Below are 17,586 nucleotides of genomic sequence, written 5' to 3'. Positions count from 1 at the left end.
CAAAATCAAGTTGACCAAAAAATCAATGAAAATCATTAATGATGACGATTATTGGTTATAGACCGCTGTTTAATGAGCCGGTATCTATGAATGTTTATTTATTCAAATTCATATTGATCAGATATAAGTAAAAACATATATTAAGGCTAATTTTACTTCAGTTTTTGAATATAAATATGGAGATTTTTCATTAATTTAACTCTATCAGTGGATGGAGCAAATTCATGTGTTATATAATGGTATTTAAAACATGAGGGCCAATTCACACATATGGATTTGCTGTTGGACCGTCCATGATTCTATTGTAAATAATACAAGGTGATTTTTTTAATTAAATGAAAAAATTCAATTTTAGTCGATGCGGAACGACGATCATCACATTCAATTTTATTAATTTAATTTTATATAATACAAAACGGCACTTATTTTATTCAATTTTATTAATTTAATTTCATATGGCGTAAAGAGTCACTTAAAGAAAAAAATTTGAAAGCATAAACTATACAATATCGTTTCTATCGTTATGTAAAATTTACAAAAAGTCGAGTAAAAAAAAATGGATCAATGATCATAAGCACGTTAAAAATATCACTTTTTAGGTGGTTTCCGATAAAATTTTACTCAAAATCTGATCGGAAAGAAGAAAAAAATTATCAATGGCCAAAAGGGTAGCTGGTACGATTCCATACAAATATTTTGTATTATGGGACTAAAAATAATAAGGTGTACTCAATAGATATCCATTCAACTTTAAGAGTAAATAATACTATGAATATTAATTAATTTTTTGTTGTTATGAATTTTTCATCATTTTTTTCACAAAAATTATCATCAAATTATATGAAAAGCATGCAATGAACTATGATATAAAATATTCTATTTATCAAATTTTGATTCATATAATAATAATATTAATCAAATTTAATGCATTAATAATAATATATGAAAACAAAGTGAATTTAGGAAATGTTTATTTCAATATTTAAATATTTCCTCTTTTATCCTTGAGAATCTTTTAATTTTATTGTGTCGACACATTTATGATGTTGAATTTTGGCTGCAAATAATCGAATAATTTCTGCATTTTTCTTTTCTGATGCTATCATAAGCGCTGTTTTATATGTTTGTAAGTAATTCCAAATATTTATATGAAATTTCATATTTTTTCAAAATATTTTAAATAAAACAAAAAAATATCTTTATCATTAATATCAATTCCTTCTTGTTCAAGAAGTAATTTAACTATTTCTGTATAACCATTATAAGATGCATTCATAAGTGCTGTTCTAAATAATTTAAATAATTTCCAAATATTATTTTGAAATATAAAATTATTAAAATAAATTTTAAATAAAACAAATAAATACTTTTAGCATTAATATCAATTCCTTCTTGTTGAAGAAGCAATTTAACGATTTCTGTATAACCATTTTTTTGAAGCATTTGTTAGTGCTAAACATATTTAAAAAAAAAATTTAAAAATTTTTATGAAACGATGGAATATTTTAATAAAAATCTAATGAAATAAGCAAACAATCTTGCTAAAATCAATGTATCTATTGTTAATTAAATAGTTATAAAGTTCCACATTTCCAGAAAAACCAAAAAAAAAAAAAAAATCAATAGGAATATGATTACTTTCGAGAAAATATTGAGTAATATATAAATTCCCTGTTATGATTGAAGCAATGAGAATATTTTCATTTATTTTCATTCCTTCTTTAAGTAAAAATGATAAAAGTTCATAATTATCATGTAAAACACATTTTACTCCTAATTCTTCTAAATTCTTAATTTCTTTTAACTTATTATCATAAAAATATTTAAAGATATCATTTCGATGAAATTGAATTGCTGCTTCATATGCATCTTTAAATGTTGAATGATTTTGTTCACATAAATGAATTATTTCTTCATTTCCACCTGCAACTGCATATTTACCTGTATTATCTAATTTTGCTCCATTCATAAGTAAATATTTAAAACATTTAATTGAAGAAAAAAATGCTGCATAATCAATTAATGTAACATCTTTATGATTAACAAATGAATATCTTTCATAAAGTGATTTTGGAATTGTTTGATTAAAATCGAAGTTTGCTTCTGATGATATTTCTTGAAGTTTTTCTATTTCATCATTCCGAATTATTTTCGCAATTTCATTCTGTTTATTCCTTCTTTAACATATTTCTGATGAAGTTCCCAATTATTCGCTTTAAGTTTTTCAAGGTTTTTGGAGAAATATTCAGAAAATTGATAACGATAGTTTAAAACGAAATGTGCTTTAAAATGTGAAAAATATAAATTTTTCATATTTATAGTAATCGATGAGTTAATTAAACCTTTTTCTATCAAATTTCCGATAAGATAATTAGATTCTTGTGAGTTATTTTTCAGAAGGAATTGAGAAAAGATGTCAATTATTTTAACTTGATTTTTATTTTCATCTCGTTCAATTAAATTCAAAAACTCAATAATTATATTTATATTTTTCAGTCTTGTTACAAACAAAGTGTAAATGAAACGGCAGATGATCAAGTTGAATGAATACGTTCGTGAATTATCATAAAATTTGCGTAATGAAGAAACAGATGTATCAAGATTGTTTATATTAATGTTATAAATTATTTCTGTAAGTGCGATTAAGTCTGGAAAGGAATTTATCTTTGATGTGCTCATTCCAATGCTATTAAATAACACTTGAAAAAATTTTAATGGACATGTGATATGAATTTTTATATAAAATTATCATAAATAAAAACATAGAATGAACTTCATGATGAAATCCATTCACATATTTAATTTTATTTGGAATACTTAAATTTTCGTTATTCATTAAAACTTTATTATCTTTCTGCCACCCAAAGGCAGCTCATCATTTATCTCATATACTTGAAGTTTTTCATTAAAAAATATTTCATTATTCAACCAAAACGCATCCATCTTGCTCAAATCTTTTTATGAAAATCTTCTGAATCTTCTCTTATCCCTTTCCGAAGGAAGCAAAACCTAATTCAAAAAGTTGAAAATCCAATTTTTTTCAAATAAAAATGACGGTTGAAAACCGCTACAAATGATCAAGGAAGACAAGAAATGGAGGAAAATATTGTACTTGGACCAAAAACTCAAAGATTTAAACAGCGACTTTGGTGGTGATCTCAATAAATTAATGAAATATTTTCCTGATCACTCTCCAGAGTCAATAATAACAAGAATGAACGTTAAGTAAAATTCTTAACTTTACTTCCATTTTTTTGTGAGAATAATTAGTCGGAACCACTCTTTTCGAGCTCTTGTTTGAGGGTAAAAACTCAAATCAAATTTTATATAAAATCGAAAGAAATGATTATAAACATTCACATGTGAAAAACAAAAACAACATTCATTTGATCGAATTTAGGTTATGAAATTTGTACTAAAGTGAAAGAATGCCATTTCATGTGTCATCAGCTTATCTATGACTTCATTTTAAGAATAGAACACAAACAATAAGTCACAAATCACAAAAACAAAATGTTAACCCATTAATGTGTGGGGATGAGAAAAACTATATTCATTGAAATTACTAAATCATTCCATGTTTAATATATTTTTTATCAAATGATACCACATCATAAACTTTGATCACCACTTAGAATATCATGGTATAAATTTTTGTAAATTTTTTTGTTACCTCAATAAAAAATGACACGATATTTCCTTTCAATTTTATTATGCCTGCCAAAATGGACGAAAACAAAATTGTAATACTTTCATTAAACTTCCGTACTCCAGTTGATGATATCTACAAAGTCTTTTCAAGGTATGGAGTCATTACTGAATGTCATTTGCTAGTTAATGATAATAATGAATCAAAAGGATATGCTTTTGTAACATATGAAGATAATAAATCAGCTCAATACGCTATTCAAGAAATGGACGGGCGCTCTTTCGAAGGCAGAAATATCAAAGTTGTTTGGGCCGAAAAAAGAGATCGTGAACCACGTCATTATCATGATAATGCTGAACAACTTGATGAGCATGTCAAAAACCTTCTTGACCAAGACTTCAAATTTGCTTCTCGCCAAAAATCAGATGCATTATTATAAATTGTTTTATTTCAAATATTTTCGAATATTTTCTTCAAAAGAAGCGAAACCAGATTCCAGTTCATGTTGCAATGGGATGAATTCTACATGGCTATCATTTACCCATTGTGCATGAATTTTCAATCCTTTTTCATTTTGTTCTAAAAAGTTCGCGAAAGCACTTTTCAACTTTTTGGTGTATTTTTGATCGTTCTTCTTTTTGTCACCGATGAAAACCTCCGCTATCTTTAACGGTCCCTCGTTCACTTGCACCAAAAGTGACCCGTGAAGCAGCTGTTGGATTTGTCTTACGTCTGATCTTTCGATTGCATTACTCATTTGTGTGACTCTTTCTCTGAGCTGTCGGTAAGCTACTCTCATAGGTTCGAAGTCAATGATCTTTATCTTCTTGGGATCAACTTTTTGTGATTTCAATACAAATGGCATCGCATAATCAACTTCAATTATTGTCTTACGTAACCACTGTTCTTCAACACTCCCTTGGGACTTGTCTCCTCCTTTTACAAATGGTGCGTCGAAAGAAAATTTTGTCAAATTATGAGATTGTTCAAATTGTGTTAATCTTGATTTCTGTTCATTTTTACGCAAGAATGGTTCAACGAAAGTTACTTGTATGTACCCTTTTTCTGGGTCTAGTTTCGATTGGTCAACTTCTTTACTTTCTTTAATTAATTCGATAACATCTTCGCCGAATTTATTTTTATATTTTGTAAATATCCTTGATGAGAATTCATATAAGTGAGTTAATTTTTTCTCTCTATAAACATATGTTGAGTTTCCGCCAAAAATTTTACCGAAAAACGATACTTTGAAATAATGCCCAAATAAACGTTCTTTTTCATCGGTAATTTTTGAGAGCGAATTCAATATTTCAGAGCTTTTCATAAAAGTGGCTTTCAATATGCCAAATGCTCTGTAGTTTTCGAGCAAAAGCCATAAATGATCAATGATAGCTATGCCTGTTTCAAATAATTGCGTTTCATTACATCTAGTGATTATCTTTTCTAGCAAACAGACAAATGAAACATTTGAAAACATTGGTGAATCACAATAAGAATTAATATGCGGTAAATCTTTCTCAACAATTGTTGGACACATCGCAGTTTTTGCAGAAGAACATATGTCAACGAATAATAACGCAGCGTTATTTTGGGTTTCATATATTTCACCTTTTAATTTACCAAATTTTGTTAAGTATTCGCATATGATTGATGCTTGAAGTAAAAGCGTTTGAATTTCTTCTTCGAAATATTCGTTTTCTTGATGATATTTTGCAAGTTCATCCAAACACATTACTCGAGCATCAGGTGAATCTTCCAAAACTAAGCTTTTGTTATATAATAATTCTGAATAATATTCAGGATCAGTACTTTTTAATTGATTATTTTGAAGTTGTTCCAAAATATTTTTAAGTTTTTTGACTTTTGTTTTGAGTGGTTTACTTTTTACGTAATTCAAAATATTGAATTCGTTCGGTTTCAAGTACGAAAAAGCCCTCGCAAAAACCGCGTTTGAACGGTTATTGTTTTTGAATTTCTTCATATCGGCCTCGAATAAAGTGTTGAAAAAGCTGTTACATTTTGGTTCAATTTTACACAATTTCAAAACCGTTAAAATGAATTTTGGTAAAATTGGACAACACTGAACGAACATTAAATCGATTTTAGCAGAAGCGATTTCATTCATCAAGTCAATTAAAGGAGAAATGAAATCAATTGGAGTATTAACAACTAATAAATGGAACAAAACCTTTGTAATTTGTGAGAAATTTGATAATTCTTTATAAATTGGGTTATAAAACTTGTTTAAGTTATGATTCGATTTTTGGTCAATTAAAATTAAAATGTGTAAAATGTTAATGAAACTAAAATGTGTAGCGAAGACAATATTTTCTTTCTTAATGTTTTGCGACTTTAAATTATTAGTATCAACTTGGAATAAACTCTCGTTTCGATGTTTCGCTATATATGATCGATTCGTTAATTCGTTTGTGTTTCGTTTAAATGATGAATATAAATCTTCAATGTTCTTTAGTTTATCTGTTTGATGATCTTCTTGTGTCAATAATGAGATTCGTGTTTTATCTAATAAGAAATGTAATGAATCATAAAACTCATTATGATTCGATTTTTGCCACCACTTCATAAATGACTTAGAATCAATATGTGAAATGATATAATCAAAAAAGATTAATGACGAATGTATCTCATTGTTATCTATAAATGGCATTTCATTTAATGGGATTAATGATGTTAACGAATCAACTAAACACGATGAAACTTTTTGTGACAATAAACCGTCGGATTCAAAAAATGAACAGATTCTGAGCAAAACGTCAAAGATCCGTTGAAATGGTATTGAATCCTTTGAATTCTTCGCACGTTTAATCAAGTCCGTTATGATTTCAACCATAAGCTTCGAGTGGAATAAAAAGCTTACAAAAAGTTTCGGTTGTAAAACATTTTCAAGAAAATCGATCGTGATTTTGTGATCGTTTGGTGAATCACCGAAAGATTTCAAATATATTGAAATTCCATAAATTGTCAAAGTATAGAAGCCGATGTCAGAAAGCAAGTTCAAGAAGACAGTAAACGACTTGTTAGCTTTCTTAGCTTGAATTAAACCACTTTGAGTTAAAGGAATCACGGCTTTACACCAGCTATTAATGAAATCAACGAAGTCATTTTCAATATTTTTATCTTTTGAAATTAATAATGACTTAATAATCAACAAAAACAAGAAATCTGATAAGTATAAGTCATATCTTTCTGTTCCAGTTATGTTATCGTTATTTAATTCATCGATTTCTTCTTTCCAATATTTCAATATTTTTTTATGCACATTCTTCTTAGGTGAAAACTTAGCGAAATCTAATGCATAACCCAAGAGAAACTGTTCGAAGTTTGGAAATATATTAATAATTTTTGATGTAATTTTCTCTAATGTTTGAATTATTTCTTTGATTTTATTGCTTGTTGAATTCATTTTTCTAATTAGTAAGTCAATGATTTGTAATAGGTTTTGTATTATGATATTTGGATCAATTAAATCAAGTAATTCTAAATCATATTCATTATCATTATTAACTTTGCTATAAAAATCTGTTAACAAATTGTCATTAAATATAATTGAACTAATGAATTGGAAATTTCCAATGATTTTGTTATCGAAATTAATTCGTTCATTAGGTTGTTCTTGATTATCATATGTTATGTTACTTGCAAATTTCCCGTTCTTTAAGAAGTTACCTTCTTTATCATAAAATGGAATTATCGATGTTGCAATTAATACATTAGTTTTTGTATCTTTACCTTGATTAATAGTATAATATTCAAGTGCTATATGATCTCCTTTTTCAATTGTTGATGGTAATTTAATATAAAATGTTTCACCAAAAATTGGATTTTTAATATGTTTAAGTAATTTGGTGTACCCCACGATTGAATAGTCATTGAAATATGGACGATAGATTAAGGGTAATTTTTCCCCATTGGCCGACTTGTGATATGAAATCTGTATGTAAACGTTCTTTACTTGTATTTCTGGTGGTAAAACAAAATGTGCGCCTGTAATAACGAAAATTAAATTATGTTGAAAACGTAATAATGGTTCTATTGGTGGTGTTATTAATGATTGTAATACTTTATAGCCATCATTTATATATGTTGAAATATCGATAATACTTTTAACACTAACTTTTATTGTGATGTCAATTGGAAATGTTTTACCTTTTGGTGATTTAGATGAATTTAATAATGAGTCAAAATCTTCTATTGATGATATTTCAGAAAATTCCGTTGGTCGTGGAAATGTATATCCATCTGGTGATGACATTAATTCTGAAATTGGAGCAAAAGTCCATGCAAAAACATTATATGTATTTGATAAATCTGGCCATGAATGCTTAAATGATTCATTAGCTTTTGCTAAATTTGATGATGAATTCTTCCGATAGTAACGGTTGCAGTTTTTTTCGGTTTTCCCCTGAAAAACTCGTTTCAAAAAAATCACAAGATATGTCATTTTTTTCACTGTACGATAGCTGAATAATACTTTATGATTTAAAGATAAAGGTTTTTCTTGGTTTTCAAAGAATTTTAAGGATTGTTCTGGTGCAAAGTTCCAATTTTCTGAGAGAAGTTGCTTTTCAGAAAATAAAAAACCTGAACATAAGATCGGTTCAACAAAATCAAATGAAGTCTCGAATTTAACTAGATTGGCAATAAAAAATTGTACTTCTTTTAATTCAAGATTACTTGGCTTTTGGTAATTATATGATTTAAAAACATCTTGTTCACCTGCAAAAAGACTCGTGGCTGGATAACTATGAAAATCTTCACGATTATTTTCTGGCTTTGATGAACCATAACTAGATTTGAAAATTATCGGATTTGAGCCAAGTAATGTTGGTGGTTTAAAAGAATTTGAATTAAACTGTATTGATAAACATTTTCTTGAAAACAACTTGACAATTGGGTTATTTTTATATTCTTCTTTTTCGCTAAAAGATTTTACTGTTTCTGTCATTAATGGATTATTTGTTTTTGAAATTCCTTTGATTATAGGTTGCTCCCAATTAAATTTCTTAGATGACGGATCTTCTTTTAACCATCTAAAAATTTTTTCATCTTTTCCTGGGTCTGAAATAGTATTTGACATCAAAGGAAAAGGTGTTTCAATTGAGCTTGCCAATATTTTTGAGAGAAAGTAAAAAAGGCACTTTTTGAACAAAACCGCCAATAAACAATTTTGCTATTGCTTCTAAATTTAGGTACATAGCTTAAACTAACGACTCATTCAATCCATAGGTTTAATAATTCCTTTAAAAGTTTGGAAAATAAGCAACAAAAATTTTAAAGGATACTCTAAATTGAATCTTGATAAGTAATTCGAATCAATTGTTGATTAAAATAAAATTCCTTGTGGAATAAGTATTCCATTAATACTCTATATTATAAAAACGTAATCACATTTCATCGAAAAAAAATGTGTAAAATTCAGAATTTCCTCTTTCTTTTAAAATTCACAGTCAGAAGATCTATCGTCACTTTACAAGTTGGGCTCTGTGATTAAAACTGTTTCATTTCGAGCTTGAAGTCGTAAATTTGATTGTTTTACAAAAGGTGTAGAAATAAACTTTTCTAAAATGTTTTTGAATGTGAGTACGTTTGTAGTACTTAAAATCTGTACTTGAACCATCGAAATGTACCTTTGATAATCTTAGATAGGATTTAAGGTCTTTGAAAGGATAATTTTGTTTTGTTATTTTTATCAATATTAGCCATGAAAACATTCGCTAAAAGAAGATCTTTTTTTATATTATAAAAAATGAATTTCTTTAAATTTTTTGCACTTTTTCCTCATTGATACTTTTTCCATTAATTCGTCTTTATGTAACAGATTAAAATTGGTTCAACTTTTTGAACCTGAAGTTTTGCAAAATGTTTTGAGGGTTTCCCAAAATCGATCATATTTCATCAGCTCTTAAATTCAATAGGATTGAGATAATAATTGATAACCATAAATCGGTTTGTCCATTGAGGGAGCATTTCATGTTTCTTCAAAAAATAATTAAAATAGCAAAAGGAAGTCATGTAATTAAGAAAAGCCATTTGTTTTTAATAATAATTTTGAATTTTTTTATAGTTGTAATTAATGCAAACGAAATCAACCTCACTGTTAAATATGAAAATAATCATGTTTTATTGAATTGGACAGGATTTCATTCAAGTCAAGATTTGATATATTCAGTTTCTTCGCGAAGAAACGGCTCAAATTGGAAACCACTCAGTACGTTTGATTTCAACACAACAAAAAGTATCAAAGTGCTGAATGTATATCCAAACACAGGTACCAAAGTCAATTTTGTATATAATACACACCCAACAGTAAATATTACGCTTCCACTTTCTGCTATTCTTAAAGTTTGGGTTGAAGGAGGTTATTATATAGATAATGGTGTAAATTATAGTTTTGAAAGTTTAGGAATGAATTTCGATACGCAAGAAGAAATTATAAATGTTACATCAATCTCAAATGGTGATTTTGAATCAATGAGTTTAGAAAGTATGTTAAATTATGATGTTATTGTTATTGGATTTATGTGTAGTAATGGCGGACCTTATTGCCAACCGTATAGTGAAATAGTTCAACGTGTTTCGCAATATATTGATCTTGGTTATGGTGTTTTATTTGGTAATGATGTTGTTGGTTATTTTTATGGGAACACTTTTGGCTATGGGCAAATTGCGGACAAATTTGGAATTAAGCTTGGCACAGTGCCATGTGCTGTTTCTGGTTATTGCTCTCCAGGCACATTTAGTTCATGTTGGGTTCATTATTCCAATGAAATCAAAGTCACGATGCGTGGTCTGGTTACTAATTATCCATACTGCATTCCAAGTGGTGTTTTACCAATAAATTTAACACATACATATTCAAACGCAGCATTTGGAGATGTTTGGGCTGAATTAGGCGAATTTGCTACTGGAACTAATGGAAATTTTACAGAAGCCGAATCATATTCATGGGAACTTGATGGATATTCAGAGGTAAGATATGGAAATCCGCATTATTATTTGACAACATATAAAAACACAGCGATGATTCAAGTAGGGCATACATTAGCAAGTGCAACATTATATGAACGACAACTTCTTGTGAATACTATTTATTATTTATATCAACGAACACCACTTCAATATTCATATGATAATTCAGTTAAACCATTGAAACTAAATCCACCAAATATAACAAGAATCGAAGGTGAACGATCAATTGAAATCAATACTGATAATAATTATGTAACAGAGATTATTAATTATAAAGTTATTGGTATAGCAACAAATGGAAATACATTGTGTGAATCATTACCAATTCAATTTAATCTTACAACATACGTCAAAAAATATTATTATATTATTGATGAAAATGAAAACACGAATATTACGAAAGATAACATCAACACTAATAATACAACAAATGGAATTATATCAAATATCGAAGATGGAGATCTTTATATCCATGTTGCATCAATCGATAACTATGGAACATTGAGCGATACATCGCATATCTTTCTATCAAAGGAACCATCAACATTAACATTTAGTGAATCGAATACATTTAGTAAATCGAATACATATACAAAGTCAAATACATATAGTAAATCGAATACATTTACAAAGTCAAATACATTTAGTCAGTCAATAACATTGATAAATATAATAACGAATTCATTTCCATTATTTACATCATTATCGCATTCATTTATTGTTTCATATACGAATTCAATTACGCAAACGATATTAACGAAAAGTTTTATAATAAATTCAATAACATTAAAAAAAATTGATTCGACATATATTTATGTTGATACATTTTTAATTCATTATGAATATACGATTATTATTTATTCGACATATATTAAATTTTATTCCGATTTTTATACTATTCTTCAATATAAAGAAAAAGATAATCAACGAAATAATGAAACGAATATTATTGTTATTATTGTTGTTTGTGTTGTTATTTTCATTATTATAATTATAACAATTATTATAATTATATATATTCATAAAAATCACAAAAATCAAAATAATAAATCAATCGAAAAAGAAACAGATGATATAATACAAACAGATGTTTCATAAGTTGACAATTTTTCAGTCGGATTCTCTACGGCCAATGCGGAAGAAGATCCATTTGCCAAAGATTTTGAAGATGATAAATATTTTAATCACATTTAATATCTGAAACTAATAAATAAATCTAAATTTAATTATTTGTCAAAACAAAGAATCATTTTCCAATATAACGAAATGCAATTTGCATTTTCGTATATGATAAATAAACATTGTTTTAGTTTAAAAAATTTAATATCTTCAATATATTTTAGAATTTATAATGTTATCCTCAGATTAATAAATATTATTTGTCAAATACGAATAAGAACTCTTTATTGGATTACGTATTCAAAAGTGTTCTCATCCAAAAATAAATGTTTTATTTCTAGGAGGGTAGAATTTGTGTGTAAATGCATGTAAAGAAAATAAAGATTATCAATATGTAAAATTATAATTTATTGGAGATGCTTCCTCATGGAAAACATGATCCACAGGTTCATATATGATAAATTTCCGACAATACTTCTAAGCCTGTTTGAAAGTTGTAAAAGAATAATTATAGTCAGTGATACTGTGTTTTCTTTTGATTCAATTGAGTAATGATGATGAAACTTCTAATCCCAAAGAAATTCTTTATTTTCCATTTGATTTCTCATATATTTATATGGTTTTCCAATTGCTTACATGTTGCCTTTAAAAAATGTTGAAATAAGATGGTATACTGAGTTCAAAAATAATACAAGGTCTCCGCATATTCTGCATATTGGCACAAAATCGAATTTAAGAAAATGTACACCACCAAATCAATGCATCAGTAAAAATGAAGCATGACATATCTCAAGAAAGTAATGATGAGCATAATCAAGCGAAACATTTCTGTTTTCAATTTCATAAGTTCAAATGTCCAAATGTTGATTGCTCAGATTTGTATACATTTTGCTTTTAATTTGATTTCATTGGCAAACGTCATAAGAGAATCAGATCTATTGGATCTAACAAAATCAATGCTTATTTCTTCAAGACATATTGATTAATAAATCAGTCTTGATATTATCATATAATACATTTTCTGTTTTAAGAAGCTCTTGATATGAGCTTGCCTTCTCTAAATTTATTTTTTCTTGATTTTTTTATGAGCCAGCGCGACAACAAAGATAAAAGCTAAAATAAAGTCCTATACCACAATTTTTTGCAACTCTAACATCGGAAATATACTTATTTAAAAACGTGTTTAAAAGAATATATATATATATATATTTCCTTGAGAATAATGTTTATATCAAGTAATAAAACAAATAGATGAAATTAAGAAAAAAATAAATTTAAAAAGGTTTAAAGATTTAATGTAATTTTAATGTTACTGCCACGTTTCCTTTTCCAAATACCTTTAATAAATCGCTTTTTGTTACATTATTTATTTTTCCAATTCTTGTAAAGTTCCAAGAATTATGATCATAATAAATTACAAATGTTGTTCCGAGATATAAAATTATATCACCAGGACCAGTTGAAAATTGTTCATCATTTGTTGGGAGTTTAGTGCCAATAGGTCCCATTTTTTCCATGTTCCCATAATCAGACATTTGAATTGTTAATGGACCATTTTTCAATAAATTGATTAAAGCAGCAGTTGAAGAATTATCAACTAAGTCAGCATTAAAAGTATGATCATTATATGTGTTAAATATTTTGCAAGGAAAAATTTTACTCTTTGTTCTTAATATATTTGCAAAAATATAGAATTAACAGGATCAACTCAAAGGCTTTTGATTCATGTGAGTTATTTATTAGCACTTTTTGTATAAATTCACTTTAACTCTTCACATGGAAAAGGTAAATGTTTGTCAGAATGATTGGAAGATACTTATATCATATTGTAAAATAATTTCTGAATTGAGTAAAGAAAATATTAAACAATCAGCTCAAGCAATAATAAATAAAATGGAAGAAGATCATTTAGAATCCTTTTACTTTATTATAAGTCAAATGGTCCTCTTATTTTATTCTTTACGAAAAAATGAATATGATCTTTACTTGAATTTTTTAAAAGAAATCGAAGAAAACAATAAAAGTAATCCCAAAATATTTAATATATTTACAAATTATCTTCTTAATCAAGGAAATGAAGAATCAAAATATATCCTAGAAAAGATGATTCAAAATAACATACTTGAACCAAAAATTGTTCAAAAAAGAAAATTTATTTATTTTGCTCATTATATATCGGAAAACAAAATTAATAAATTGTTTTTAAGTTTTTCTCGGAGAAGAAACCCATATTTTGATGAAAAAATCAATCATCCTTTTGGACGTATCTATGTATATAATTTTGTGAATAATTATAAAGAACTTTCAAAGAATGATTGGGAACTTCATAAGAAATTAATTGAAGAAGGAGTTAATCCAAATGAAATTGCGAAAATAATTCAAAATGATGAAATAGAAAAACTTCAAGAAATATCATCACAACAAAGTTTTAATTTTAATCAAAAAATTTCACCATCGCTTTATGAAAGATGTTCATATATTAATCAAGAAAAAGTTACATTAATTGATTATGCAGCATATTTTGGATCGATTAAATGTTTTAAATATTTACTTATGAATGGTTCTAATGTAAAAAATACTGGTAAATATGCAGTTGCTGGTGGAAATGAAGAAATCATTCATTTGTGTGAACAAAATCATTCATCTTTTCAAAATGCATATGAAACAGCAATTCAATTTCATCGAAATAATATTTTTAAATATCTTTATGAGAATAAAATTAAAGAAATTGACAATTTGGAAGATTTAGGTAAGAAATGTATCATTTTTCATAATTATGAAATATTTATACTTTTACAAGAAAAAGGAATGAAAATTAGCGAGAATATTATTAACGAATCAGCAAGAATCGGAAATTTATTTCTTGTGAAATATTTTCTTGAAGAAAATCCAATACCAAAAAATATTTTGATATTTGCATCAAATTCAATAAATATAGAACTTGTTAAATATATTTTGGATCAAGAAGAAATTGATGTTAATACTAAAGATATTTGTTTGTTTCGTTTAATATTTTTTGAAGTAAATTAGTGTTTAAATTTTTTTTTTGAAAATTATTTTAATTATTTAAAACAGCACTTATATATGCAGCTGAATATGGTTATATAGAAATAGTTAAATTACTTATTGGAAAAGAAGGAATTGATATAAATGCGAAAAATATTAAAATGTTTTATTTGATATTTAATTTAATAATTTCTTATATCAAAATAATATTTGGAATTTATTTAAATTATATAAAACAGCACTTATGTATGCATCCGACAATAGTTATATAGAAATAGTTAAATTGCTTCTTGAACAAAAGGGAATTGATATTAATGCTAAAAATATTTATTTGTTTTATTTAATATTTACTTTTTTAGTTTAACATTTTAAAATAATATTTGGTAATTATTTAAATTGTTTTTTACAGCACTTATGTATGCATCCGACAATAGTTATATAGAAAAAGTTAAATTGCTTCTTGAACAAGAAGGAATTGATATTGACTCTAAAAAAATTTATATTTTTTATTGAGAATTATTTTCAGTCATTTGAAATTTTTAAATTATATTTATAAATTATACAAATTATTTTATGTATCTCTTATAATGAAATATGAAAATGAACAAACTTAACAAAAGATTTTCTTCTTGAACATAAAGAAATAAAATCACTTCAAATAAACTATAATTAAGTGAAATTAATAAAAATAATATATAACTAAATTCTCAATGATTAAAAAATTTAAATAATTTTTATTGAAATGGGTGTGTTATAATATAGTATAAATGTTAAAATTAACATAATAATATATTAAGGAATAGCTTCAATAATACTTTTTTCTGTATCGTTTAATGATTTTCATAATGTTTTAAATATCTTTAAGAACTAATGAAAACTCAATATTTTGACATGAAAAAAAGTTATATTAAATTTTTTGAGATTTTTATTTAATTATTTTTAATGATTTTTGTTTATTTCTAACCTTATTTAAATTTTTGTTGATTTATTCAATAGATCTTAACCAAAATATAATAAAAAAACTTCAAAAACTTTTATAAAACCTTAAATAAAGAAAATTTATATCTTGATCACATATTTCAATTCCTTCTATTTTCATAAGTAATTTGGCAACTTCTACTTGTTTATTTAAGCAAGCTCTTTTTAAAGCAGTTTCAAACATTTACATAAAATTCCAAATTTTTTCACAAAACATCAAAAATATTATTTGAAATATTAAAATTATTAAATAAACATTTTTGTCATTTATTTTAATATTTTTATTCTCAAGAAGATATTGGACAATTTTAGTATATCCAAGATTAGATGCAAATATAAGTGCTGTATTAAATTTATGAAAAAAATTCCGATTTTATATATAAAACATCAAAACATTAAAATAATTATGAAATTTTTCATAAAAATATTTCTATAATTTACATCAACTTTTGGATGTGCAAGAAGTAATTTAGCTGCTTCAACATTACCATATCTACAAGCAATCATAAGTGGAGGCATAAAACGTTTAAACAAAATCCAAATATTTAAAAGATATTTCAAATAATTAATGTAAATCTTAACAACAAAATTTAAATATTTGGTTCATTTATATTAATTTCATCTTGTTTAAGAAGTAATTCTATTATCCCAGTAAAGTTAAATCTAACAGCGTATAAAAGTGCGGACAAAAATAAAATAAATTAACTTGATAAATACTTTTTGCATTTAAATCAATATCTTTTTGTTCAAGAAGTAATTTAACAATTTTAATATTACCATTTACACAAGCATACATTAAAGGAGTCTCAAAACATTCGAATAAATTCCAATTATTTGAAAAAAACATTAAAAATATATAAAGAAATACAAAATGAATTAAAAAATCATTTGTAGAATTAACATCAATATCTTTATGTTCAAGAAGTAATTTAACACATTTTGTATGATCATGAAGAGTAGCACAAGAAAGAGGTGACAAAAATATTTATAATCAATTCCAAGCAGATAAATAAAACATCAAATTACTTAAAGAAATATGATCTTTATAATTAACATTAATTCCTTTTTGATTTAAAAGAATTTTAACAATTTCATGCTGACCATAAAAAGCAGCTAATCCAAGTGCTGTAAAAAAAGGGAATAATAAATTCCAAATAAATTTTATAAACAGAAAATCAATTTAATAAATCATAAAACTTATTCTAAAACACAAGTAACATTAACATCAACATCTTTTTGTTCAAGAATTAATTTAACAATTTCAGTATTCCCTTTTCTTGTAGCTTTAGTTAGAACAGTCCAAAATCATTTAAATAAATACCAAATCAAAAATCAAAACTTCAAATAAATAAAACATATAGAAAATATATAAAACAAATATTTTTCTCATTAACATTTAATTCGATTTGATTTAATATGAATTGAGCAAGTTCAATATTACCCGAAACTACAACAGAAAAGAAAATATCTTTTGGAAGAATTTTTTTAATTCTCAAGAAATATAAAATCAAAAATATATTTCCTGTTAATGCCGCATAATTAATATGTATATCAGTAATTTTCATTCCTTCTTTTTCTAAGAATAAAAGAATTTGATAATTATTACTTAATATACATTCTTTACCTAATTCTTCTAAGTTTATTGTATTACAAATTTTCATTTCATATAAATAATTAAATATTGCGTTTTGATGGAATTGTATTGCAACGTTATAAGAATTACTAAAATTCGAATGATTTTGTTTACATAAACGAATAATTTCAATGTTTCCATTTGCTACTGCATAATTCGCAGTGTTTCTTACATTTGCTCCTTGAGATAATAAATATTTAAAACATTTTAT

The 17,586-nt window shown here is 25.8% G+C and overlaps 1 protein-coding gene across 1 annotated transcript; it reads left to right on the top strand.

The window, feature by feature from the left end:
• Positions 1–3,725: 3,725 nt before the first annotated feature.
• On the top strand, positions 3,726–4,088 carry GO595_001275 (RNA-binding protein; the record flags this gene model as incomplete). Its single annotated transcript, XM_067914055.1, has 1 exon — positions 3,726–4,088. The coding sequence occupies one exon, from the start codon at positions 3,726–3,728 to the stop codon at positions 4,086–4,088; it is 363 nt and encodes a 120-aa protein (XP_067778575.1).
• Positions 4,089–17,586: the final 13,498 nt, after the last annotated feature.

Source organism: Histomonas meleagridis, assembly GCF_020186115.1.
Source record: "Histomonas meleagridis strain 2922-C6/04-10x chromosome Unknown contig_123, whole genome shotgun sequence".
Taxonomy (NCBI): Eukaryota; Parabasalia; order Tritrichomonadida; family Dientamoebidae; genus Histomonas; species Histomonas meleagridis.
The sequence above is the reverse complement of the archived record's forward strand: the minus strand, read 5'-3'. Positions and strand labels throughout refer to the sequence as shown.